The sequence below is a fragment of the Camellia sinensis genome, chromosome 1 (genome assembly GCF_055761805.1).
Source record: "Camellia sinensis isolate YWXY chromosome 1, ASM5576180v1, whole genome shotgun sequence".
In the NCBI taxonomy this organism is placed as follows: Eukaryota; Viridiplantae; Streptophyta; class Magnoliopsida; order Ericales; family Theaceae; genus Camellia; species Camellia sinensis.
The window spans coordinates 196015748-196042134 of record NC_138961.1 but is presented as its reverse complement, the minus strand read 5'-3'; the positions used below and the strand labels follow the sequence as shown (position 1 = coordinate 196042134).

General features: G+C 31.6%; 1 protein-coding gene across 1 annotated transcript; it reads right to left on the bottom strand.

Moving 5' to 3' along the window:
- Nucleotides 1–1374: 1374 nt before the first annotated feature.
- Nucleotides 1375–6129, bottom strand: LOC114301404 (lysine histidine transporter-like 8). The gene is made up of 5 exons (XM_028246373.2): nucleotides 5623–6129; nucleotides 4782–4918; nucleotides 4158–4585; nucleotides 2279–2410; nucleotides 1375–2122 (listed from the first exon to the last, which is right to left on the bottom strand). The coding sequence occupies exons 1-5, from the start codon at nucleotides 6051–6053 to the stop codon at nucleotides 1634–1636; spliced, it is 1617 nt and encodes a 538-aa protein (XP_028102174.2). The 5' UTR covers nucleotides 6054–6129; the 3' UTR covers nucleotides 1375–1633.
- Nucleotides 6130–26387: the final 20258 nt, after the last annotated feature.

Here is a 26387-nt window from a genome sequence, read left to right as displayed (position 1 = left end):
AACAAAGTCTGCATATTGTTGCATTTCCATTGTCATCAAATTCCATTCATGTGAGGAATTGTTAGAAATGGTTTGAAAATTTTGTGTAAAAACAGAATTTTTTCCTAACTTTAGTCTATTATTTAGGTGGGACCCGTACGCCAAAGTTGGCGGGTCGAAGTGGTAACGCATTCTATGCCGCGTTGTGATTCACGTGGTATATTTGGTTGTTCAAAACCATTATCGAGTGAATGGGAAATTGAAGCCAAAGTGTGCTCCATGGAAATGGAGTTTTGGTGGAAAATCCATAAAGGTTTGAAAAATGGCTTGTCCCACATTGATTTGGTGGGAAGTTTTGACTGGGTTTATAAGGCATGTGATTGGAACTTGAGGTGTGCCCCAAGGGGTACCCAAGTTTTGTAAAGATGGAGGTTATGGGCAAAATGGGCTAGACCCATTGGACCCAAAAATCATCGCGCGCGCCGCCGCCGTCTGTCCGGGCGCAAGTGCATGGTGTGAGGTTGGGTTGGGCTTGTCCGGCCAAAAATATTTGAATTTAATTTTATTTTTTGGTAAAATAAAATTTGTCCAATTTAAATTTCAATTTTTTGATTTCAAAATTGGGTCCGTTTTTCTCCCACCCGAACAGAATTGAATCTGTTTAAAATTCAGAAAACCTGGACATATTTAAATTTGGGCAAAAAAGTTTTATCTGTTTGAATTTTAAACCCAACAGATTTAAATCTATTCATTCAAAACCAAACAGGTTTCATACTTGTTCAAAACAGGTTTGCACCTGTTTAATTCAAAACCAGCAGCTACCAATCCATCTATAAATAGGCAGCCCTCATTTGATGTTTTCATTCTATAATTTCGTCCTAAATATTGTCTGCCTTCACTGCATTTTTGCTGCATTATTTTCCTTCTAAGAAAGAGTGTAAACACTTAGTGTGTTTGTTGTTCGAATAAATTGCAGTGCTGCATTTATTCGTTGATAGATCATTTTATCTTGGGAGATAGACGTCCATATTCTGAAAGTATCGTGAGGAGGACGAATCTATCTTAAGGACATAGTATCGAACACTAGACTTGATCAGAATATTATTCAAGAAATTAATCAAGTAATTACTTATGAGTTGGTTATTTATTTTCTGTTTTTATTTATTTATTTAAATCAGATTTTGATTTTATTTTTGTAACAAAATAAAAATATGTTTTTATTTATTTTATTTTATTTTCCTGGTTTGATTTTTGTAATCAAATAAATTCTCTCATTTCCTTTATTTCTTCAATATTCTAATTGTTGTTAAGTACACAACAAAATTTAATTTTCAAATACAGTGAAAATTGTTCAACAATGTTGTCATCTAATTTCACCAAATCCAAGGAGAGAGATGATATCACAAAAAAAATTCCCCTTTCATGAATTAGAATTGAACTACATCACATACATACACTGTACCATTCAATGCTATCCTACATTTCCCCTTTAGGAAATTTCAAACACAACAAACAACAAACAACAAATATGCATAACTTCTCCAAAACAAACAAAATAAACCCAAAAACTATAAAAAAAAATTTAAAAAAATTGTAAGGAAAATTAATAAGAACTCCTTTCTCTTAGAAGTTCTTTTAAATGGTTAATTTTTTTCTAGACAGCAGGCTTGAAGAAACTGACTTTAATACCAGTGGTGATCACAACATAGACCCCTCCAGCAATGATAAAAACAGTCAAACCTACGCCTAACAATCCAAGTCCCCAGTTAAGCCACCACATCCCACTGTACTTCTTTGGTTTCTTCATCTTGAGCCACATGAAGCACGGGAATGCGAGCGTGACAGGCAGCGCTATGCCTCCGAGCAGGCCTGCTAGGCTTCCCAAGAACGGGATTGCCACTGCAAAGAAGAAGGAACCGAACGTGAACATGGCACGGATCAGTGACCGGATCCACCAAGAGCACGGCTTCTTCATCCTGCTAGTGTAATGTGACTCCATGTGATCGATCACTGGCATGCCGTATATCTGGAATGAGCTCAATGCATTTATTATGATGAACAAGCATATGAGTTCTAGCACGGGTTTTGAGAGGTCGCGCGAATGGAATTGGAACAAGGCTGACAGCATCCCGCCATTTGGTATCTGGTAGATGTCAAAGAAAACTTGCTTTAGAATACAGTACTTGAGGTACTAATCTTGATACGGTTATTTAAAACCATACTAGCTAGTATTATTGTCAACTGAAAAATGAGCAATTGAAGTATGATTTTTTAATTAGAATAGTGTTTAATTAATTACCAAGTGACCATAAGCCCAGTAACCAGCTATAGCAAGGGGAAATAAGCACAGTGCAATGAGGAGATATGCAACCTTCACTCCCTTCCACATCGGCACATGAGATGGATACTTCTCACTTGAAGGCATGGTGCCCTGCAAAATTAAGTTGTATATATATATGAGAAAGAGTCACCATTAAATTTCAGCTACCTTGACTTATTTATTTTATAACCAGCAATCTATACAAGAAATAGGCCATATGGACTCATCCTTGCAACAACGAGGAACCCCGATATATATATGGAATTTGAAAAATATCAATTTACTAGTATTGGTAAACTTGGAGGTTCTTGAGTTCAATTAGCACTGAGGCAATCTACCTGCACCCAAATAATAAAGTTTCATGATTTTTCTATAATTATTTTTATTTTTTTGGATCATATAAGCACATTAAGCCCACTTGGTGTAATTTTCTGCAATCTGAAAGTAAATAATGAAAAACACAAGTTAAAAATACATGTTCTTCAGTTTTCTAATAATAAGACTTTTAAAACTTCTCTAAATTATTTTTTTCTTATAAATTATAGCAAAAATAAACTAAACAATCTGACATTCTCCCAAAATAATAACGGAAGAGTTTCCATCTTATGTTTTGACCATGTGGGCTTTGAAGAACTTTTAGTTGTTTGGAAACTTTCAAATAAGTCATATTTTTTTTCGAATTTTGTTGTCTTTAGTGATATTTTTTCAAAATTATGTTATTTTTTATATTTTTTTTGATTGATCTTGTACAGACAAATCTAAAAGGTCAAAAAAATTAATTAATACCAAAGAAAATTAAAAAAATTCCCAAATAAGCCAACGAGTCCAATATTTTTGACTTGTTTTTGTCTTTTCTGAATTATTTGTATAATTTTTTTAAAAAAATTAATTTTTCTGTTTTGTGAAAAATTGAACAGAAAACAATTACAAAGCAAAAAGTCAAACGTCAGTTTTTTTCATAAGAAATATGGAAGTTGAACAACTTCTTCGAATAAACAAACAAAGGAAAAGGGAAAAACATGTAGGGGATCTCCTGAGTACAGATTTTGGATTATAGAGGGTTGATGGAATTCGTAGAGTCTATCATGAGTCTCGTTTTGATAATTTAAACTGTTTATTTTATCAGATACTTTATATATTTCATCAATAAAATTAGATCGATCTTATAATTGTAATTGGTTTAATTTATCGTGTTTTTAGTTAAATTTTTTTTATATTTTTAAAAATAAATCATATATTTTTTTGATTAACAATGTAGTAAATTGAGTAAGTTATAATTATCAGATCAATTTAATTTTTTATAAAAATAAAATACATAAAATACTTGACAAAATAAATGATTTGAATTATTAAAATAAGATTCGTGATGAATTTCATGAACCAAAAAAATCCAATCAAAATCTAAACCGGAGGGATTCTCCCGAAGATATTACTGGTGGTGACATTCTGTGGAAGCTGACTTCCTTTTTTTAAAATAATAAAAAATTATAGAAAGTACAAAAATATAAAACTGATGTGATGAAGAAATTCGTCAATACTTCCCAAATTTGAATTGGTTTTTTGATGCGGTGAGTTATTAATTTATAGCATTCAAATAAAATCATAATAATTTGATATTCTTTATATGTTTGTGTAAAAAGATTAAATATATTAAAGATGTCCGTATCTAAATTCTATACTTGCCGGGGACAAAATATTTCTGAAATCATTTTTTCATCTTCAATGGAATTTAAATATAAAAATAAAAAAAAAATCTACTTTTTATTTTAAATATTTATTTAAAAGACAATTAGTCAAGACGAATTTTAAAAGTAAAAATTTGTCAAAAAAAGAAAAAAAAAAGAAAAAAATAATTTACCTGTATCTCAAGGATAAGATTATGACCCCTAAAAGCAAAAGCAATGATCCCAAGTCCATTGAGGACCAGGAAAAATTTAGCAACATCATTGCTTGCACTCACGGGATGGTAGGACACCCCTGGAAGCCTACCCTTTACAAGGGACACCACCCACATTGATGTACAATACCCTACTGCAGTAATGGCCCCAACCAGAGACACCCCTGCTATGGAGTTCAAGTTGGGCAGCTGACACAGTACCACCACCGCGCACGTAAACACCAAGTACCATTCCACCGCAGTCAACGGCTTCATCGAGCATGTAGCGCCGCAAGCCAGTTGGAAGAAGATATTTGCAGTTGAACCACCGATTATGATCAGCGTGACGCACGTCCCACCGGAGAGGTACATGATTGGGAATAGGGACAACCAATTCCCTAGCTTGTCACCTGAGATAGACATGGCAGTTAATTGCATACACCACCAACAATTAACATTAATATACTACAATTTATTTAATAATAATTCACCAATGTATGAGCGATTTTATACTTCTGATATATTGATAAATACTGTTTGATATTGACTGATGCTAATATGTGTCTTGAATCTAAAACCGTGCAACATAAATGAAAATTGTCATACCAAATGTAGCACAGCAGAGGTCCAGGTATCTGCTGTAGCGCATCCCAGTTTCGGTTGATTCATGGAGGTGGACCAGCGCCCAAAGGGTGTATAGCTGCCAGATGAATGTTATTGTCAAGCAAATTGTTCCCCATGCCCTGCAACCAGTTACCCAAACAATCGGTGACAATTCAAAATATTATATATGATAGTGAAAAATATAAATAAAAATTACAAGCCAGTGTAGAAAGCTAGAAACTAATTACAAATATATGAGAGATGCAATTTTTTCTGCACCAAAAATATACCAAAAGTTGCATAAAAAAAATTCCCACTTTCTATTGTCTTGTAATTTCCTCAAAAAATAACTTATGCTTAAGAAATAGTGAACTAACTAGCATAAATGGATACTTTAAATAGTGGTATGATATCGGAAATATCAAGAGATATATATTGGGAATCGAGTATTGTGGTTGTTAAGTTTTTAAAATTATTAGTAGCAAAAAAAAAAAAAAAGGTTTAGAACAGTTGACCTGCTATATTGACTGTGAATCAGCGATGAATCAATTCATATTGAGAATTGAATGATATGCATGTAATTTTCATTCTAACTTGTATATTGGGTATATCGGCATCAGAAAGACAAATTTGATACATATCGGCCAATTATGTGCATCGATGGGTACATAATTCTAATTTGAGGAGGGAGAATATACATGCAACAAAAAAAAAAAAAAATTATACAATACAACCTATAATACCACTACTACTTTTCAAACAAATAAAATCTTAAGAAGGTGAGGTGAATACCAAATTTTTTTCAAAATAATGTTAGGAAAGACAAGCTTTTAGTTAGTGTTACCAGCCAAGGATGGTGAAGGCGACAGGGAGAGCAAGAGCTTGAACCCCAATCCCGGTGCAGAGAGTGTGGAAAGCAGCATAGTAAGCGTTGCCATTCCGTGACTCAGTGATGGGTAGCCAAGCATCCTGAGGATCAAGCTTTGTGAGATGCAAAGCCCTCCTTATCGGACTTCCCAATGGGGATATGAACCGCGGTGTTAGTGACATTCTCGGGGTTGCTCCGCCACTCCTAGGAGTGCTCTTGTTTGGTGGTGGTGGAAGTGGTAGTGGTGGTTCAACCAACTCATCTGTATCGAGAAGGGGTGATCTTGCCAACGATGGGGAATTATACTGAGTGGGAGGACAACCCACAGGCAGTGATGGCGGTGTTGGTGCTACAGTTGCCGGCCTTGGCGTTGCTGGCACTGAAATTATCTCCTGCACTTCACTCATTCTTTCTTCAATGGAGTTTCAACTCTCTCTCTCTCTCTCTCTCTCTCTCTCTCTCTCTGGTGCTTGTATTTCTGACAAACAATCTTTGTGCACAGCCAGTATATATAAAGAAAGAAAATATTGTGTAGAATGTTTGAATTCAAACTGTGTTGGATAATTTAATGTAAGCAGAATAGTTTTTAAGGAAAATGGTTGTGGCTCAATGAGTGCTAATGATGATTAGGTGTGCATAAAGAAGACCAGGTTAGCTCCGTATGACCGGGAATGACTTTCAAGGTTGTTGGAAAAACTAATGGAATGTGTTTTGACGGACAAAATTGGTTGGCTACAATATTCCCAACATAAATATTGAGAAATCATAAAGATTCATAATTTAAATTTTATAATTCATTAACAAAACTTAGGCTTTTTTAGTCTATTGGACTGAACTATCTAATTCATTCCGTGTGCCCAATATAAATGATATCTTCATAATTCAAATTATTTATATTATAAATAGTTATGCATAGATCATATATATATATATATATATATATATATTAAAGAAGAAGAAGAATTTGATACTTGTAAATACATCATTTTATCACATATGAGTTAATGAAAAAAAGAAAAAGAAAAAAAGAACAAGCAACTAGTATGGCGGTGTTTGGGAAGAGTTTTTTTTTTTTTGTTTTTTTATTAGTTTTTTGTTAAAAGACAAAATAGGTTAAAAAACAAAAAAAAAAACAAATCCAGACAAAATTTCACATCAAATTCATAATCATTTCACTTTTTCTCTCACAAATATCACATCAAACTATAAAAAAATTCAACTATTTTTCCAAACACAAAAAAAAATTTCTCCAAAAATAATCAAAAACTAAAAAAACCTATTAAAATAACAACTTTCCAAACAACCACTATGTGATTGTTTGATCTAGTCCACAATAGTGGACCAAAGAGAAGCTATTCTTTTTGAGGTAATATCGAATTTGGAAACTATTTAAGCACATTGTTATCTATGGAGTAGTCAGGACTATGAGTAATATAATATAATAATAGAACTAAAGAAATTAGAAAAAATTATAATAGACCAAAAATAATTATAAATATATGGGAGTGCGATTTTTTTAATTTTTATTTTATACAAACAAACCACCACAAAATCGTGTAGTTTTTTCTATGCAAAAAAATCACAACGAAAGTTTCAACCTCATATTTTGATAAATAATTTTTCCAGCTTCCATTGTCTTGTAATTGCTCCAAAAGATTAAGGGTATTATAAGATTTTTATTTTCGTTTTCATTATATTTGAGCGAGCATCTTGAAATTTCTCTCTACATCTATCACGTAGATTATCATTTTTGTATTTTATGCATTATTTTTTTGTACATGTGAATGCAGAAATATTTTTATTGAATATATTTAGAACCTCTTCTATTTGAATGATAAGATATGAATAGAGTGTATGTTGTCGTTCTTAAACCTCATTTTAATATAGGCCTTGTGCCTTGACTTTAGTTTTACTTTTATTGAGGGAATCTTTTTTCATTTTATTTTATTATAATTTATAATATATATTTAGCGGTCCATTCTAAATTTTAATAGAAGGCTCAATTTTTATTTTTATTTTTTAAGTTGCATTCTCAAGTCAATATGGGTGTACCGTGAGTTAAGGGGCCTGTGAGGTGATGTGATGATGAAGCTGTTTGGTAGGGTTTATTTTCAGTTTATTTCAGTTTTTAATTTAATTTAAATTATTTTGATGTATTTGGTTCAGTTTAATAATATAACTTATAATTTTTTGTAAGTCGAAAATTAACTTATTTTTTGAGTGGAGGATGAGAAGCTTAATTTATAAGTCAAAAATTAACTTATGTTCACAGTTATAAGCTATAAACTGTTAAATTATAAATTATAATCACTTTTCCACGACTCTACTAAACGGGACGGATATACACAGTTTACTTAAATGGATGAGTATGAGCTCATAACAGAACAGAACAAAGCTTTGAAACTATTACTTTTAGTTTTGAGGATCAAATTAGCAACACACAAACAAAGAAAATTCTACTTCCTTATTCTTCGTATTTTTTTATTTTTATTAAATTTTTTAAATATTTTAAGTAATTTTTTTACTTTTTAGACACACTTAACATAAATATACCTAAAAAGTAAAAAAATTATAAAAAAAAATCATTTAAAAATTCACTAAATACCAAAAATATAAAAAAAAATATAAGAATTCAGTACATTTTTTATATTTTTATGTATTTATTAATTTTTTAAAATATTTTTTCACAAATTTTTTATTTTTTAGATACATTCAAGTAAGGTGCATATCTAAAAAAGTAAAAAAAAATGTTTAAAATTTTAAAAATATTCACTAAAAACAAAAAAACTAAAAAACTAAAAAACTCAATTTTAAAAAAATTTAATCCAGATAACTCAAACCAAACACACTTGATCAGCCAAATTAAAGTATTATTAACAACCCAATAGCTTATAACAATAGAACAGTAAGGTAATGTTTGCATCATTGCTTGAACAGTACATTCTAATTATGTTGACCGTTTGATTAGAAGGATTGGATAATGGGAGATTAGAATCTATCAGATTTGAGTCCTGAGACTGTGAATCCCCCGGACTATTTGATTGGATTGAATATGTATCCTGTGTTTGTTTTTTCATGAGATTAGATGTCTAGAAAAGACTATTTTTAGTGAATCCAACGTTTGTTTGGACGGACTGGATAGGATAAATGAACAAAGGACTATTTTATCTTTTTTTAATTGTTTACTAAGTAATAGTAATATTAAACATATCTTTAATATTTAAATTTTTTAGCTAGATTAAATAAAATTTTATTTTATTTTATTTTTTAAATATAATTCATGATTAAATAGTAGAGGGTCAAAATTATCATTTTATCACCTAATCCCAACAGTGAATAATCCTCCTAAAACTATCCCACACCCCCGGGATAGTATAATCCCCCATATGGGGGATAAGGAGTCAGGCCGGACTCCATGTCCGGCGGACTAAAAAAAAAAACAAACGATGGACTACTTACTCCTTCGGATAAACAATCCGAATAGTGAATAGTCCCCCCTAATCCCTCTAATCAAACACACCCCTACTCTCCAATCCAATCATGTGCATACCAAAACAACAGATAGGCGAGGCCCCAACCAAAATACATCAAAGGCTTGTTTTGGAAAGTTGTTTTGGAAAGTTGACTTTTAGCCACTTGTTTTGGTTGTAGCAAAAGTCAAAAGTTGACTTTTTTGAATTTTTTTTTTCATTTGAGAAGTTGGTTTTTAGTCAGTGGTAAAATTACAATTCTATTTCTCATGGGTCAAAATGTGTTATATGGGTAAAGTTGTAAATATTTTAAACTAAATGGGGATAGTTTAGTCATTTTATTATGATTTGACATCATAAACAAATATTAATCAAAAAAGTTAAAAGTCACTTTTTACCAATTTTCTAAATCATTTGTCTAAAAAAGCCAAGAAATTGATTAAAAATCAAAAAAATTACTTTTACCATCTTTCCAAAATAGGCCAAAAGTGGCCTAAATCAGTGACAAGCTTTGATTCGCATGAGCTTAATTCCTTTCTAGAAAAAAATGAAATCATTAACTGAGTATTCAGTGAGATTAACCAAGTACTTTACCCAAATGGAATATTGTTTAATTTCTCTCCAAGCAGTCTGGGCTAAGAGTTTATCACCAACTTCACTCTGTTTGGCAAGTTGGTTCTTGGGTTTTTTTGGTTATTTTAGTCACAAAAGATAAAATAGATTATTTTAGTCATAACAAATAAAACATCACATCCAACCCATAATCATTACATTCTTCTCTCACAAAAAAACTCAAAAAAGCCAAAAAGTCAAAAAGCCCTTTCCAAACCAAGTTTTTAAGTCCAGGCTAAAATAGCCAAAAAAGCTAAAAAGCCAAAAAGCCAATCCACTTCCCAAACGGAGGCTTAATAATTTGATTTTCGCTAATTTTTTAGATATTTATGTAGATTATTTATGAAAAAAAAATATATTTATTTATTTATCATAATCATATGATTTTATTACATTTATTTTTAAAAATAATAAACAATGACAATTTTGATTTAATACAAATATAATAAATTTATATAATTATAATTATTGAATCAATATGATTTTTTATTTATATATAAGAGAAAAAAGTCCATATTAAAAATCACGTCAGGTCTTTGGAACAGAGTCTGTGGTAGACTAACAGGCAACTACACTACCTCTCTTCAAATAAATAAAAAAAATTAAATTAAATTAAAAAAAAAAAAAAAAAAGAGGCAACTGCACTTGATTTGCACAATCTAATCAACTGTGTGGACTAAAAAAAAAAAAGCGAGTCTTTAATTTTTTTTTGGGGGGGGGGGGGCGGGGGTTAGTTACTCTGTTTTTTGAGGTTTGTAGACAATTAAGGTCCATAAATTTAGCATAATTGTGGGGGTATAATTTTTGAATGACAGTATGTGGCTGAGGTGTTATCGAAGTGCCAGTCGGAGTATCACGTGTCTTGGTCATGATGCTGAGGTAATCTCGGCTAGGCCGAGGTTATCTGCGAGAATACCGGAATCCGGAATAAGCAGATAAGGGACAAGAGTTCTAGAATGAAAGATGACTTTAGTTTGGATAAAGATAAGACTCTTAGAGAGTTTATCCTAATCCTACTGGGAGTCCAAGATTAGCAGTAATTCTAAGTCCATTGAAGTTAGGCTTCTATTGGGACTAAGTTTGTGTTGGCTATAAAATGGAGACACCCTTATGGGTCTAAGGTATGTTCTTTATGTTCTGAATAGTGAGTTAAGCAATTTTCCTATCTTTTAGAGATAACTGACTTGATCGTCGGAGTGCCCTCAGGTGGACGAACCACCGCCGGAATCTCTTCTTTCTGTGACAGGTTGTTCAGGTTTAATCTATTTTGCCAGTGTTCTCCAGCTGAGTGTTTGATTGGCAGTGTGGTCGGAAATCAACACACACAATTTGGCGCCATCCGTGGGAACGAAATGAGAATAGATGGCAACGACGGACAGAAAGAGAAGGTTGGGGACGACACTCCTACTGGGAGTGGGAAACATATTGACCTTGACGTCGAAAAAGACAACTGCAACGAAGAGACTCATGATAAGAATCACGTAGAAAATGACGTCGGCCAGGAGGGCGACGTACCAAAGAAATCGGACCAAAGCGGGTATTATAACGAGGACGACCTCCAGGTATGGAAAGATAGATGCTTGCGGAGGGACGACAAGGTGAAGGGAATGGCGAACAAATTGGTTGACCTGCAAACGGTTGTCAATTTCATGATGCAGAACAATGTCATGCATCCACCATTCCCGTTACAAGATATGACGATTCTAGCGGCCAAGAAGGAGGCCCGAAAAGGAAAGGGGGGTAGAAAACAGTTCCTGCGGTCCCTCAGCACAATAAGACCAACGGACATTCTAACTGGCCTTCACAGGAGGTCAGGCATGGAGAATCCACAAGAAGAGAATCCCAGAAGACACGTCGAACCAAAGAAGACTGCACCAAAGAACATCGGGGTGTTCAAGGAAAGGAACTCTGTTTCAACACGATCAATGGAAGGAAGTCCAAAAGGACTCACAATAACGCTAGAAGCAGTGCACCGAAAAGGCTGAAGTCAGGAGATAGTCGAACTCCTAGACGGACCAAGGAGGATCTAAGGGATTACTTATAGAGGAAGCGACAAGATGCCGAGGTAACTTCCTTGGTCAAGCCGAGAACACCATTCTCGGTAGAATGGGACAGATTCGAAGCCCCAAAGAGGTTCTACATGCCGAGATTCCAGATATATGACGGTAAGTTAGACCCCAATTTTCACGTCGGCTTGTACTTGAACTCGATGGCATTGTACACCGGGAGCAAGCCGTTGCTTTGCAAGGTGTTCCCCTCGTCTTTCGGAGAAATTGCATCAGACTAGTTTCACAAGTTGCCGAAAGGAACTGTGAAAACCTGGAAGGGCCTGGCCGAGATGTTCGTGGCCAAGTTTGTGACAAACAAATTACAACCGTTGAGGGTAGACTCCCTGATGGCTCTGAGAATTAATGAGGATGAAGGCCTTAGGGCCTATGCCAAGAGGTATTATGAGGTATTCAACCAAATACCCGAGTGAAACTAAGAGGTGGCGATCGTGTCTTTCAAGAACGGCTTGAAAGATGATTGCCTACTCCGAAAATTCATTAGCAAAGACATTGTCAAAAAGCATGGAGGAGCTCATGGCCAGAATTAAGAAATACGCCAGAGTCGAAGAATACACGCCGGGGACTTAGGTTCACATTGGGGGGCAGAGGGCTGGAGAATGATGCTTAGGAGTTGGAATTCACAAGCTAAGGTCATGTGTTAACGCTTGTTGAAATTTTAAGAAAAATTTAGAAGTTGAAGTTAAACCGAGGTCATGTTTAACACTTGTTAAAATTTTTTAAGAAAAATTTACAAGTTGAAGTTAAACCGAGGTCATGTTTAACACTTGTTGAAATTTTAAAGAAAAATTTACAAGTTGAAGTTAAACCAAGGTTATATTAAAAGGAAGATTGGTTTAAACACTTGTTGAAATTTTTGAGAAAAATTTACAAGTTAAGCCAAGGTTGTATTGAAGGTAGTACTTACGTACTTGCCGAGATTATCATTTTGCCAAAGACTTTGAAGATATTGGAAGACAGAAGTCAAGTAAAAGAAAAGTGGCAAGTTGTGAATAACACTTGTGAAAATATTTTTTATAATATTTAAAGTGTTAAGTCAAAGCCGAGATAAACTGTTAGTGGGTATAACCGAAGTATTCCACACCGAGAAGATTACACAGTTAAGGTGTACGTTGAAGACATGCAAAGTATTCCAAGTATGGAACCACACAAGGCAGGAGTTCTGACCTCGGTAATGAAAGGTAAAGCGAGCTTAGCCGACGTGCTAAAAGTGGAAGAAACGATATAAGTTTCATCACCTCAGGATGCCGAGGTAATAGAACCTAGGGGGCAGTTGTGGGGATATAATTTTTGAATGACAGCACGTGGCCGAGGTGTCACCGAAGTGCCATTCGGGGTGCCACGTGTCTTAGTCATGATGCCGAGGTAATCTCGGCTAGGCTGAGGTTATCTGCGAGAATACCGAAATCCGGGATAAGCGGATAAGGGACAAGAGTTCTAGAATGAGAGATGACTTCAGTTTGAATAAAGATAAGACTCTTAGAGAGTTTATCCTAATCCTACTGGGAGTCAAAGATTAGCAATAATCCTAAGTCTATTGAAACTAGGCTTTTATTGAGATTAGGTTTGTGTTGGTTATAAAAAGGAGGCACCCACATGGGTCTAAGATATGTTCTTTATGTTCTGAATAGTGAGTTAAGCACTTTTCCTATCTTTGAGAGATAACTGACTTGATCGTTGGAGTGCCTCTGGGTGAACGAACCACTGCCGGAATCTCTTCTTTCTGTGACAGGTTGTTCGGGTTTAATCTATTTTGCAGTGTTCTCCAGCTGAGTGTTTGATTGGCAGTGTGGTCGGAAATCAACACACACAATAATTATAGTGACTTTTATTTTAATAAAATTAAATTGAGCAAAACTAATGTAAATAGTGTGATATATATGAATAAATAATGTAAAATATATATTTTAGTTTAAAAAAATAATAATTTTTCATTTATTAACTAACAAATTACTAATAAAAATAGAGAAAATTAGTGAAATACCTCTATCTAACTTTAAGTAGTAAGAGAAGTCCAATATGTTTTTTCTTATTAGTTAAGGTCCCTCAATAATATTATTAGAGAAATTTCAATCGGGGGATTTGGTCAAACCCCTAAATAATAAAACTTTAATGCATTAAGGATAAACACAAAAAAAATTTCTTGAAAAATTCAACACATATCACTATTACTAAAATATTAAACTTTAAAATAATATAACTTTTGATCTAGATATGTGTTTTCAATAAAATTAATATTTTTAGAATCCTTTCATTAAAATCTATCAAATAAGATCCATATTAATTATGAAATTCTTAAAAAAAAAAAATTATCCCCGTCGAAATTGATGTAAACAGTAACATGTTACTTTAGTTTACGGTAACAAATATTAATCTGGCAATACTGTCCAAAAAAAAAAAGATATTTTATTTTTTCATTACTTAATTATGTGCCTCCTCTTTAGGGGGTTTATGAAGTAAAATAAATTGGGCTATCTTTTTCACCAAACAATGGTCTAATAGAGGGGTTTTGGCTAAATTTTCCATTTCAGGTCGTCACAGAAATTTCTTTGTGAAGCTAAAATTTTCCTGTGAAATTTCTCTTTGAAGAGTTGAAATTATCTGTAAAGAGCAAGAATAAGAGAAATTTCTCTTTAAAAATGTTGAGAGACCCAAACTATTATGAAAATATTGCATATTCCTTATCTTATATTGTCCAAGAAAAAAAAAGATATTTTATTTTGCCATTACTTAATTATGTGCCTCCTCTTTAAGGGGTTTATGAAGCAAAATAAATTGAGCTATCTTTTTCATCAAACAATGGTCTAATGGAAGGATTTTGGCTAAATTTCCCATTTCAGGTCATCACAGAAATTTCTTTGTGAAGTTAAAATTTTTCTATGAAATTTCTCTTTGAAGAGTTGAAATTTTTCTGTGAAGAGCAGGAATAAGTGAAATTTCTCTTTAAAAATGTTGAGAGACCCAAACTATTATGAAAATATTGCATATTCTTTATCTTATAAGATCTTAATGCTAGGGACCTTAAACTAAAAACCCCATGAAAATGAGGTAAACTTTATATGAATTATCATATTAAGGGTGTTCCATATAATTATATTGAATTTATGAGACTAAATTTATATTTTTCAAATTTTAAGCGTGATTATCCTAATTTTTTTTTGTATGAAAGTTGAAGTAATAATTTCACTCGTTTTTTATACTATTCAATTTGAGATCAATTTTCTATATCACGTGTTCCTAATATTTCTAATTTCTTTAACAATTAGTATCTCAATTCAAGCTATTATCACTTCAATTCATGAGAGTTGCCCACAGTCAATGCCGGCCCAATACTCATGGGAACTTTGGCAAATCTTAAAAGGTTTGTTTGTTTATTAAATTTTTATATATTAATTTTAAAAAATTATTATTTTTTACATTGTAGATATTTTATTTAAAATTCATTTTCTTGTAATATTTTATTATTGTTAAGATGTCATGTCTTTATTAATTGAGGTTTTTTTTTTTTTTTTTTTTTTTGAGATGAGCAAGTTTGTTTTTCTCACTTGATTATTGTACAATAAATGTTTTAGAGCTTGGGAAAATTTCATAATACAATCCTCGTAACAAAAAAAAATTTGTGTATTATATGCTCTAATTAGAACGTTTGCAATGGCCTCGTTGAAAAGTGATAACTTTTAAAAAATTTTGACTATTTAGGCTTTGTTTAGAATGATTTTTAAATTATATTTCTACCCTCACATTCCAACATGATGTTTAGATACCACACTCAAATCATATTTTCACAATATTTACAAAACTCTGCACAAAACTCAGTCTGAGGGGTGATTTTCAATTTTTTTTTTTCAAATTTGGCCCAACCGGTCGTCCCACCGGACATCTCACCGGTCATTTGGCCGGTTGACTGGAACGGTGCAAATTTTTTTTTTTTGCAATTGACATATGTTCATTTTTGGATAAATTACAAACACCCCCTTGAGGTTTGGTGAAAATACAAATTTTTTTCCAAGGTTTGAGAAATTACATCCCACCCCTGAGGTTTATATTTCCATAACAAATTGTCCCCTGAGATTTTTATTTTCATACAGATTCTCCCCTAATTTGTTATGCAAATTTGATCCTCAGGGGGCAATTTGTAATTTCTCAAACCTCAGGGGGGAATCTGTATTTTCACCAAACCTCGAGGGGGTTGCTTGTAATTTGCCCTTAATTTTTATATATTCGAAAAAAATATTTTTTGAATTTTTAAATTTTTTTATGTGCTTTAATAGAATTTTGAGTTGTATATTTGGTTATGAGTTATAAGTTTTTGTATCAAATATCATATGTCACATCAAAAATTTATTGCTCAATTCAAAACTCTCTCACCAAACAAATTTTCCACACAAAAAACATAATTCCAAAACTCACAAATTCGAAATACAATTCATACTCTCAAATCATATTTACAAAACTCTATCAAACGCAACCTTAGTTTTTATATTTAAGAAGATGGATTGAATTTTTTGTTGAATTATTGTATTAAAAAATATGTTTAAAATGATGTTGGAATACAAAATGACCAAAATGCCCCTACAACTGTGCAGCAGAGTCCCTTTCCAAGAGGAAAAAAAAAAAAAAATTCTTTACTGACATGGCGGTGCACATCTTCCCGGACACTTCAAACGGCTAGATTTTGAATGTTTTGCTATAAAAATATTTGTTTGTAAGAAATTCAAATACTAAAATATTACGAATTAAAAATAAATTTACAAAAATTTGTAAGAAATTTTACTTTTAATTATAAATTAATAATTTTAAAAAATGGAAAATTGCTTACAAATTTGACTAAAAACTGCCAATTAAAATAAATTACAAATTTGTAAGAAATTTGACTTTTAATTCTTAAAATTATGAATTAAAATAAATTATAGAAGAGAGTCGAAAAAAGTAAGAAGAAGAACAGAAATCGGATCAGTTGATTTACCTATCGCAAGTCTTTGATAGTCGGTGACAAAGAGAGTCGACAACTTGGTTTGCCTAAGAGAGATCTGCCAGTACTGATTTGTTTCACTTCTTCACCAACTTCCAATGGTTGCGCCTGAGGGAGATGATAGAGTTGTTTTTCAAAGCTGCTGCTAGAGAGTTTATGAGTTGGACAAATATTCAAAGGATAAAATCATCTTTTCATCCTCTGTTGCTTAGCAGCTATTAACCACAAATTGAGCCAACAACAGTGAGGCTTTTAGGCTTTTTTTTTCCAAGAGGCTAAAATAGCCTCTGTTATTCCCAAACACCGCCAATATTAGTTATGACAAAAGAGAAAAACTATAAAAATTACGGATGCAATTTGGATTTTTATTTTTTATTTTATTTTAAGATCACTCTTTATTTTTATTCTTTTAAAATTTTGTTATCATCTAACACAATAGATAACATCCAAATACAACCTAAATGGTTAAAATTTAATACTGTATGCTAGTTCCTTGTCTTCCCATTCAAATATGAGCGACGTGAACATGATGTATTCTTGGAACTTTACAGTTAAGCTTCATTAAAATGTTCATAGCCTATGGGTCGGGCCAATCTTGTTCATGAAGATTTGGCAAGGTTCGGCCTTAAAATATATGGAATGAGCCTGAGTCTTGGAGGGTGAGGCCCGTTCCAATGGGGTTATTTCGAAGTCCAAGTCATATGCCCATCCAAAAAAAAGTTGTATTACTTTCTCCCTTTCTCTCACTTGTCTTTTTGTTACATATGATTTTTTTAGTAAAGAATAATATTAGGTATCATAAAAAAAATATTATAAAATATTTTATAAAGATTTTTCATTATTTGATTAGTGTATGATGTTTTATTACGTGTATAATCTAATAGTAAAAAATTTTGATGCAATTTTTATATAATATTTTTTTAATGATACCTAGTATTACTCTTTAATAAAATAACAAGATATAAAAAAAAAAAAAAGTGTATCACACAAACTATGAAATTAATAACAATAAATGTATTGATATAATACTATATTTCAATAAATGGTTTTTTTTTTATCATTTAATATGTAATTCTATTTCAAAAATTTTATATTATAATAATAATAATAATATCTTTTTCTATTAATTTGTAATTAATTAATTAACTATTAAAAATTAAAGTCCAGGTTCATATGGGTGAAGCCTGGCCAAAGGCTTAAGCTTATATTTTTAAGTTTTAAGGACTTGAATATTAAGAGGTTAGGGCGTGTCAGTTCAATCCTAACTTGGGCCTCATTTGGGAAGCTATTTTAATAATTTTTTTACTTTTTAGTTAAAAATGAGGTAAAAAATTAGTATATTTGGGATGATATTTTGATTTTTTACAAAAAATATACAAACGTAGATAAAAAAAAGAAATCTTTGACTTTTTAATATAAATTATTTGTTTTTTTTATTTTTATTAATAACTTTTTGACTTTTAGATTAAAAAGTGATATTGCCAAACGAAATCTTATAGACCGTTAAAACCCACGAGCCTTAACTTTAAATTTTAAGATTTATTTCAAGTAGACTTATTTATAAATTGTTTTATGAGAAAATAATAAAAAACAAGAATGCAAGAACAAAGTTGATTTCAAACTAGCCAAAACATCAAATTTCATTTTCATCTATCTATCTATCTATCTCTACTATACTATATATATATTAAGTAAAAGGGAGTTTTTAACCCCAAGTCCTGTGGGAGCTCCAATCTCCCAATCTAAATTTTCTGATTTTTTGATTTAAAAAAAAAAAATTAGCATTTATTAACTTCTCTCAACTCCCAAGTCTTACCCTCATAATAACACTTTAATGCATTAAGAACAAACATAAAAAAAAAAAATTCTTTGAAATCCAACACATATAAATTCTTTGAAAAGTCTCAACACATATTATTATTATCCCTCATAGTAATACTTTAATGCATTAAGAACAAGCATAAAAAAAATTTCTTGAAAAGTTCAACACATATGATTATTGTCAAAATATTAAACTTTAATATAATATAATAAAAAAAAAAGACATTTAGGCCTCGTTTGGGACTTACTTTTTTAGCCAATTAGCCAAAAGTTACTAAATTAGCCAAAAAACCAACAACTCATACAAAAAAGTCAAAGATTCTCTTTTCTCTTTACTTTTTGCACATCTTTTCATAATTAGTCAAAAAGTCATCCCAAACATATAAGTTTTTTTTACCTACCTTTTTAGTCAAATAGCCAAAAAGTTACTAAATTAGCATGTTCCCAAACGAGGCCTTAGTTCTTTGAATATAATATAAAAAAGGAAAAAAAAGAAAACATTTAAAAATCACAATTCACATATATAAATAATTGTAAACACAATCCGTGCATAGCATGGGTGATATGCTAGTATATTATATAAGGGATATGGGATTTTTAACCAACAAGCCTAGCGGGAGTTCTAATATCCCAATCTTAATTTTCTAATTTTTTGATTGAAAAATAATAATAATCTCAGCATTTATTGATTTCTCCAAATCCACAAACCTTTTTGACTTTTCCCATAGTTATTGTAGCACATTTTTCAATTTCTTCCATACACTATAGTTAGTGATGAGATTATTAAATTATTTTTATAAAAAAAATCTAAAAATAATAATTTGAATATTAAAAAAATATCTAAAACAAATATAAATATCTATATCTATCTATATATTATATAAGGAAAAGGCTTGTGAGAGTTCCAAACACTCATTCCACAATTGTTAATTTTTTTGATTTTAAAAATATTTAAAAATAATTTTATTGGCTAACAAAGTAATTATAGATTTAAACCAAAAAAAAAAAAAAAAATCACCTAAATTTTTTTAATTACAAGTTCCTAAAATCTCCCCTCCCCCCTCCAATATTTCTCTCTTTCCTAAATCTCATCTCATAATAAAGTAACTATCTATATAAATAAAAAAAAAAAACACAAACACACACACAAATCTCATCTCATAACAAAGTAATTATATATTTAAAAACAAAAACATTATAGATTAAAAAGAACGTAAAATCAAAATTGTTAATTGTTGTAATTTTAAAAATATTTAAAAATAGTACTATTGGCAAAAAAATTAACTATAGATTAAAAAAAAAAACTAAAATTACTAATTTTTGTAATTTTAAAAATATTTAAAAATAATACTATTGGCTAACAAAATAACTATAGATTAAAAAATAAATAAATAAATAAATTTGAATTACAAGTTTCTAAAATCTCTCCCATAATATTTATCTCTTTCCTAAATCTCATAATCTATCTATACTATATATTATATCAAATAGTTTGGGAAGCTGGTTTTGGTGGGTTAGGGGCTAAAGTAGCTACAAAAAACAAAATAGGCTATTTTAGTCACAAAAAATAAAACATCAAATCCAACCCATAATCATTACACTTATCTCTCACAAAAAAAGTCAAAAAAGCTAAAAAGTCAAAAAGACCTTCCCAAACCAGGCTAAAATAGCCAAAAAGCTAAAAAACCAAAAAGCCAACCCACTTTCCAAACGGAGGCAAAGTGACTTTTGATCTTCGAGGCCTTAAGTGTTTCAAAACCTTAAATTTAATTTTTTTTTTAAAAAGAATATAAATCTCATGCAATTTTCTCTCTCTTGAAATAAATCTAATGAAAAGAAAACTCTCTCACCTTCCATAAAATATATATTATTAAAATATTTCACAACTGTTCTAATATATATAAACCTAAAATTAAGCCTAACATAAAATAAAAATTAAACCTCATATCTAGATTCTCTCTCTATTTTATAATTAAACACAATTTTATTCCCAAATAAATTTAAGCATATCTATACTATATATATATTTTTTAGAAAAATCTCATAATTTATTATTTTTTTATAATGATTCCATGATTTATAATTTAGAAAAGAAAAGATGAAAAAAATTATTCTTATGCACTGTTTCTCTAACTAATTCTTTCTTCTATTCAAAAATTTTAGCCATCATAAATTATATTTTTTCTAAGCCATTCATATCTTGCTCACCCTATAAATATTATATTCATGGAACAATGAAACTGATTGTTTTTTTAACTTTATTTTTATGAGACAAATTGGAGGTTAGTTTATGTTTAATATATTCTATTATTTAAACAGACTCTTTTATCTTTTAGGTACACCATTTTTTCTTTTTCTTTTTTTATCTATGACCATTTTTTTTTTTTGTATTTCATATTTTGTGTGTCATTTCTCCCTCCTCTTTATCAACCATTATCTGTTTTTTGTTTATAACTATTTTTTGTCGGTTAATATTGTTTTCCTAGAATTTTTATACCAAAATGGCGTGATAGGGTCATTTGTATAATAAAAAAACATGTCACTTACTATAAAATGATAGATAAAAATCTAAACAAAATCTTTATTAATAAGTTTTTTATATTGATTTTATATTTGTATATCATTACTTTTTTAAAAAAAATTTACTTTTACTATTTTTTTGATATCATGATATGTGTTAATTGACAGTTGGTGCAGAGCATTATTTCAAAGGCATTTAATAGTTTTTCAAAGTTATAAATAGAAAATTTTAATTTTAATCAAATTTTTTAAACTATTAAAAGTGTTAGTCAATTATTTAATTATTTGTGTTTAATATGTGCAGCTACTCTATTCTTTTATGGTACTTCTCTTTTTATTCCACTGTGAGTTCATATGTTTTTAGAAAAAAATCATATGTAATTTAAAATTTTGAATCTTTTTATATAGGAAGTTAGAATTTTTTTACAATTTAAAATATAGTTATACAAAATCATATCCTTTTAAATATAGCTATATTTATATTTATAATTAATTTTAATCTATCTATTACCTATCCATATTTATATTATTATGAATAAAATTGTTGTGCAATAATTGAAGTTCAAAATCCTAATCTATTTTTTTTTTTCAAAATTTAAAATTGTTAAAATGCATATGTTGCAATATCATTAATTTCTTCCTATTATAAATTTCATTTTATAAATCCTATAAGATTTGTTCAATTACTAATATTCAATTTTTATGAAAAAATTCCAATATATTCTTTCCAAAAGTTAATATAGTAAGTCTACATAATCACATTTTAAAACTCAAAATTATCAATATTTTTATTTTTATTTTTATTTTTAATTTTATTTTCAATAAGCATGTTAAAATATAAATAATATCCAAATAAAATTATACGTATCAATAAATATGGCATTAGTTTTAATTGTAATCATATCTTTTTAAAAATTTTATTCATTTTTAACTTTTTTTTTTGATATTTTAAATTATATGTTATGATAATTTTTTCTTTTCATTAAGTTTTTAAAATTTCTTTAATTATTTTCCTTTCAAAAACCAATATAATTTTTTTTAAAATTCATATATTTTTATTCTAAAATAGTGAAGTATTAGAACAATGTCATTTTTTTTTTATAACAAAGCATAATTTTAATTGTTAATTGTCAATACAACACTATTAATCTATGTTTATGAGTAAATATTATAGTAAAGGAACATTTAAAATAAAACTTTTAAATTTATATACAAAATTTTATTATGAGAAAAAAAAATAGAAATTAAATATAATTATTATATTTTTAATAAATAATATATTATTTTGTCCTATGCATAATATAGCGACATGCTAGTTACTATACAATACAATACACATTTTAATTCATGTACATATCTCTATAAACACAAATAATGTACGCCGTCATTAAAATTACACTATTAGTTAGAAAGTATATTGAGAAGACAGACTCTGGTGCAGATTAAATGACACTCCAGTCCACTCTCAATTCCTTTAATACTCGCTGTTAATGTATTATATGTTATTAGCTGTTAGTGTTATTAGCTGTAAAGTATCCAAACTGTAATCATGATGTCTTTACTTTCGGTTCCTTTAGCAACACTGAATATACTCTTCTCTCTGTAAAGAAGAGTAAACTTCTCCTTATGTATCACACTGAATATATTAATATAACATTCATATACACAATTCCCTCTTTCTCTATACATCTATACATTAAATCTAACATGGTATCAGAGTTAGGTTAAGAACCTAGTCATTCTGCTTCACTGGCGGGCGGCAGCCTCGCCTTGGCCGCCCGCCGGACCTCTACACATACCTTCACTCCGCTGCCACATTTCTTGCTGTCATAGACCATCACTCTCACCTTTGAGGCCACATTTCTTGCTTCCGTGAACCATCACTATTTCTTGCTGCAGCTTTGTTACAACATAGATCTTACCCACGTCGTCGAGCACTCCGTCGGCCCACACGACAGCCACTGATGCTGTGATCTGGCCAACGTCGACCACGCCACCTGTCACCACTGCTGCAGACGCCGTGACACAGGTTCCTGCTAGCTCACCACCGACGCAGCCGCCGCCGATGAGCTCGCTAGCTGGAGTGGCGCCGAGGACTAGCTTTTCCATGAAGTTGATCATCTCTTCGTATCTCTTCGTAACACTTGGCGTGCTCGGCGAGTTTAGCCATGTGCACGTACTGTTCTCTCGTTAAGCTGTCTGGTACTCACATGGTTGCCATATACTAGAGAGAGAGAATGGAAGTGTGTTGTGTGTTACCCATATCAATGCCCTCTTCACAGATTCTTTCTTTTAAAGCATCACCATCCTGCTTCTTTCTCAACTCCATAACCTCAGTTGGAATCTGCCAGCTGCTCAACTTGGTTTTAGTGTTGTGATAATATCTTTTGCCATTATTTGTGGTGACCAATGCCTAATCTGTGCCAATTAACTTCTCCCATGAAACTAGAGTTGGCTGGGCATGTACTTTATCAGGCTCTTCTTCGACGAGGGGACCTGGCATGGCTCACGGAGAGAAGGAGAGAACCAGCACACCTCTTTGAGCACCGCCATCGCCATCGCCAATTGCATCTCATTCACCCAGTTCAAATACAAAACCACCAAACCAAAACCATGTACTGGTTTTAAACAAACTAATGGCCAACTGTCCAACACAACCACACCCAGCTTTTCCTTTTTTTTTTTATCACCCACAAACCCCACTCAACTTTCTTTTATTTTAATATATATATATATATATATATATATTTATTATAATATATTACCCAACCCTCTCATTTCCCTCTCTCTCCTCTCTCACTATGCAGAGATCCAGCAACACCAGATCAGCCCGTTTTCTTATGGGGAGATATTATTTTGAGACTCAAATGTCCACTTTATCACCATACTCAACAACAACAGACTCTACACTCACAAGTTCTCCACTTTTCTGCTTCAATCACATTGTTTCCCACTCTTCCCAACCTAAATAAAAAAAAAATACAAATAAAAAAAATCAAAAAAAAAAAAAAAATCCATTCACAACCACCTCATTTTCATTCCACAAACTTGTCCTTTATTCATATCAGGGATCCACCCTGCTTACCGATCCACCCTGCTTACCATTTTTTGTTTGTTTGTTTGTTTGTTTGTTTGTTTTTTTTAACATCTCCACTTTGTGTTGAGCCGTTTTGCTCCACTTTATCAATCCCTTTGTTTCAACCTCCAATAGGTTTCTATCTTCAAACCTATTTGAGTTTGAGGGGAGTATTATACATATATCATGGTGAGTATGGTTACACACTGTAATAACCCTCACCACTGATTACCGCTAAACATTGATTTCCGTTAAACCGAACTGATTATGACTGATAGTCGAACTGATTAAAGTACTGAACTGACTGACCGAAATTGAAACTGAATTGAATGAATACATCTGTTTGAATTGCATTTTATCTGTTGACTGTTTGTTTGATCTGTTCGTGTTTTATGTTTAAATTGTTAATTGAAGGCCTTATCGGCGGCCGAATCGGGAATTGATTGATGTTTTATGATCATCATAATTAATGTGATTTTATGGTATATGTATCTGAAAACTGTTTAAGTATGATTAACTTGGATTAGAATAAGTTAATTAAAGAACTAGGCTTATCTACCATCTTGCCATTGCTAGTGGGCCCTTAGTATATCATGCTAGAGCCTTGTACTCATTGAAACAAACATTTCCTCAGCCTTGTTTGAGCTCTTGCCGACCTTAGAGAGAGAGGAAGGGGGAGTAGTGAATTCAACATAGAGATTTGGCTTAAATCTTGAGGAATTGGAAGCTTAAGTGCATGATTGAACCTCTAGACTTGCATTCAAGGAACCTAGGTAAGGATTTCATCTTCTCATTCTTGTGGTTGAACTAATTCTTGCATGGTCCATGTTAAATTATAGAGCTAAGTAATGAATTGGTTCATTAATGTGAATTGAAGCTCATTTCATGCATGCATGTTAGTATTCTTGGAGTTTGAGTTGAATTCATGGCAAAAAGATTACATGCATGTTCATAATTATGTTAAGTCCATGGTTTCACCATGTTTTGAAAAGAATTGGCTCCTTAGAGCATAAAATTGGAGCTTCAAAATGATTTGAATTCATGCATGTTTGCATATTCTTCATATTCTTGTAAAATGGTTTGAAATTGAGTTTGATGTAAACACCCTTGGGCCTTGATTTCTCAAAATTGAGCTTTGAACTATGATATTCTATGTGTTTATAAATGTTTTCCAAAAAATGGGCCCAAGAGGATTGGTTTTGTTGCATTTGAATGTGAGTTTGAGCTTGGAGGTGCAATCTGGAATTCCCAAATTTTGCACTTCCGCTCGAGCGGGGGAAGTGCCGCTCGAGCGTGGAATCCGAGCATCCAGTATCTCTGCACTGTTTTACAGTCCGCTCGATCGGAGGATTGGGCGCTCGAGCGTAGTCATGTCTCAAGCTTGAGCGGGCGTCGGGCGGAGATTTCACCCATCCAGTACTTTTACAGTACGCTCGAGCGGAAAAGTTTACGCTCGAGCGTGTACCTTTGTTGCATGACCGCTCGAGCGGGGAAACCTGCGCTCGAGTGGGACTTTGTTTTTCTGAAAATTCTGAAAATGCTTTTAAATGTGCATCTTTGTATCCTCATCCCATTCTAGGCATTCTTACGCCTAGTTTAAGACATCTTGTTGAGGATATAGATGTAGAACACACCGAGGCATTAGGGATTAAGTTGTTATCTTTCCCAACTATGTAGCTTAGTGTGTTCAATCTGTTAACTGTGTAGGGTTGGCGATTGGGGAGACACGCTCTAGCATACTGTAGCCCGAACTCTGTGAGTAACGATTGTGTAAAGATATGTTCACAAATGATTATCTTCTGAATAACTGAACTGTACCGTTTTCTGAACTGATTACTGTTAATTGAATGAATGTATGTCCTATATTCTGAACTGTATTATGGCATCCTTAGCACCTACTGTTTACTGTTACTATTACAGAGATCTCTGTCGGTTCCCTCGTGGAACCACTACTGTTTACTGATTGATGGCCATCATTACTGCTCGGTCTTTAAGACCTACTGTTTATTGCTATGCTAATGGATGTACCACATATGATTGAATAACTGTTCTGACTGAAAGACTGAAGTATTGTTTAATGAACTGATTTCATTACTGTAAGGACATTTCATTCATAACCCCTTTACGCATTATGTTATTCACTGGGCTTTAGCTCACTGTTTATATATATATGTAGGTGCTCAGCCACCAGATCGAAGCTAGGA

Excerpts from the sequence above, each read along its gene's own strand:
- LOC114301404 (XM_028246373.2), bottom strand. The coding sequence starts at position 6,053 with ATGAGTGAAGTGCAGGAGATAATTTCAGTGCCAGCAACGCCAAGGCCG. Across the intron at positions 4,586-4,781 it reads CCTCTGCTGTGCTACATTTG|GTGACAAGCTAGGGAATTGG; the intron begins GTATGACAATTT and ends TGTCTATCTCAG. Across the intron at positions 2,123-2,278 it reads ACTGGGCTTATGGTCACTTG|ATACCAAATGGCGGGATGCT; the intron begins GTAATTAATTAA and ends GACATCTACCAG.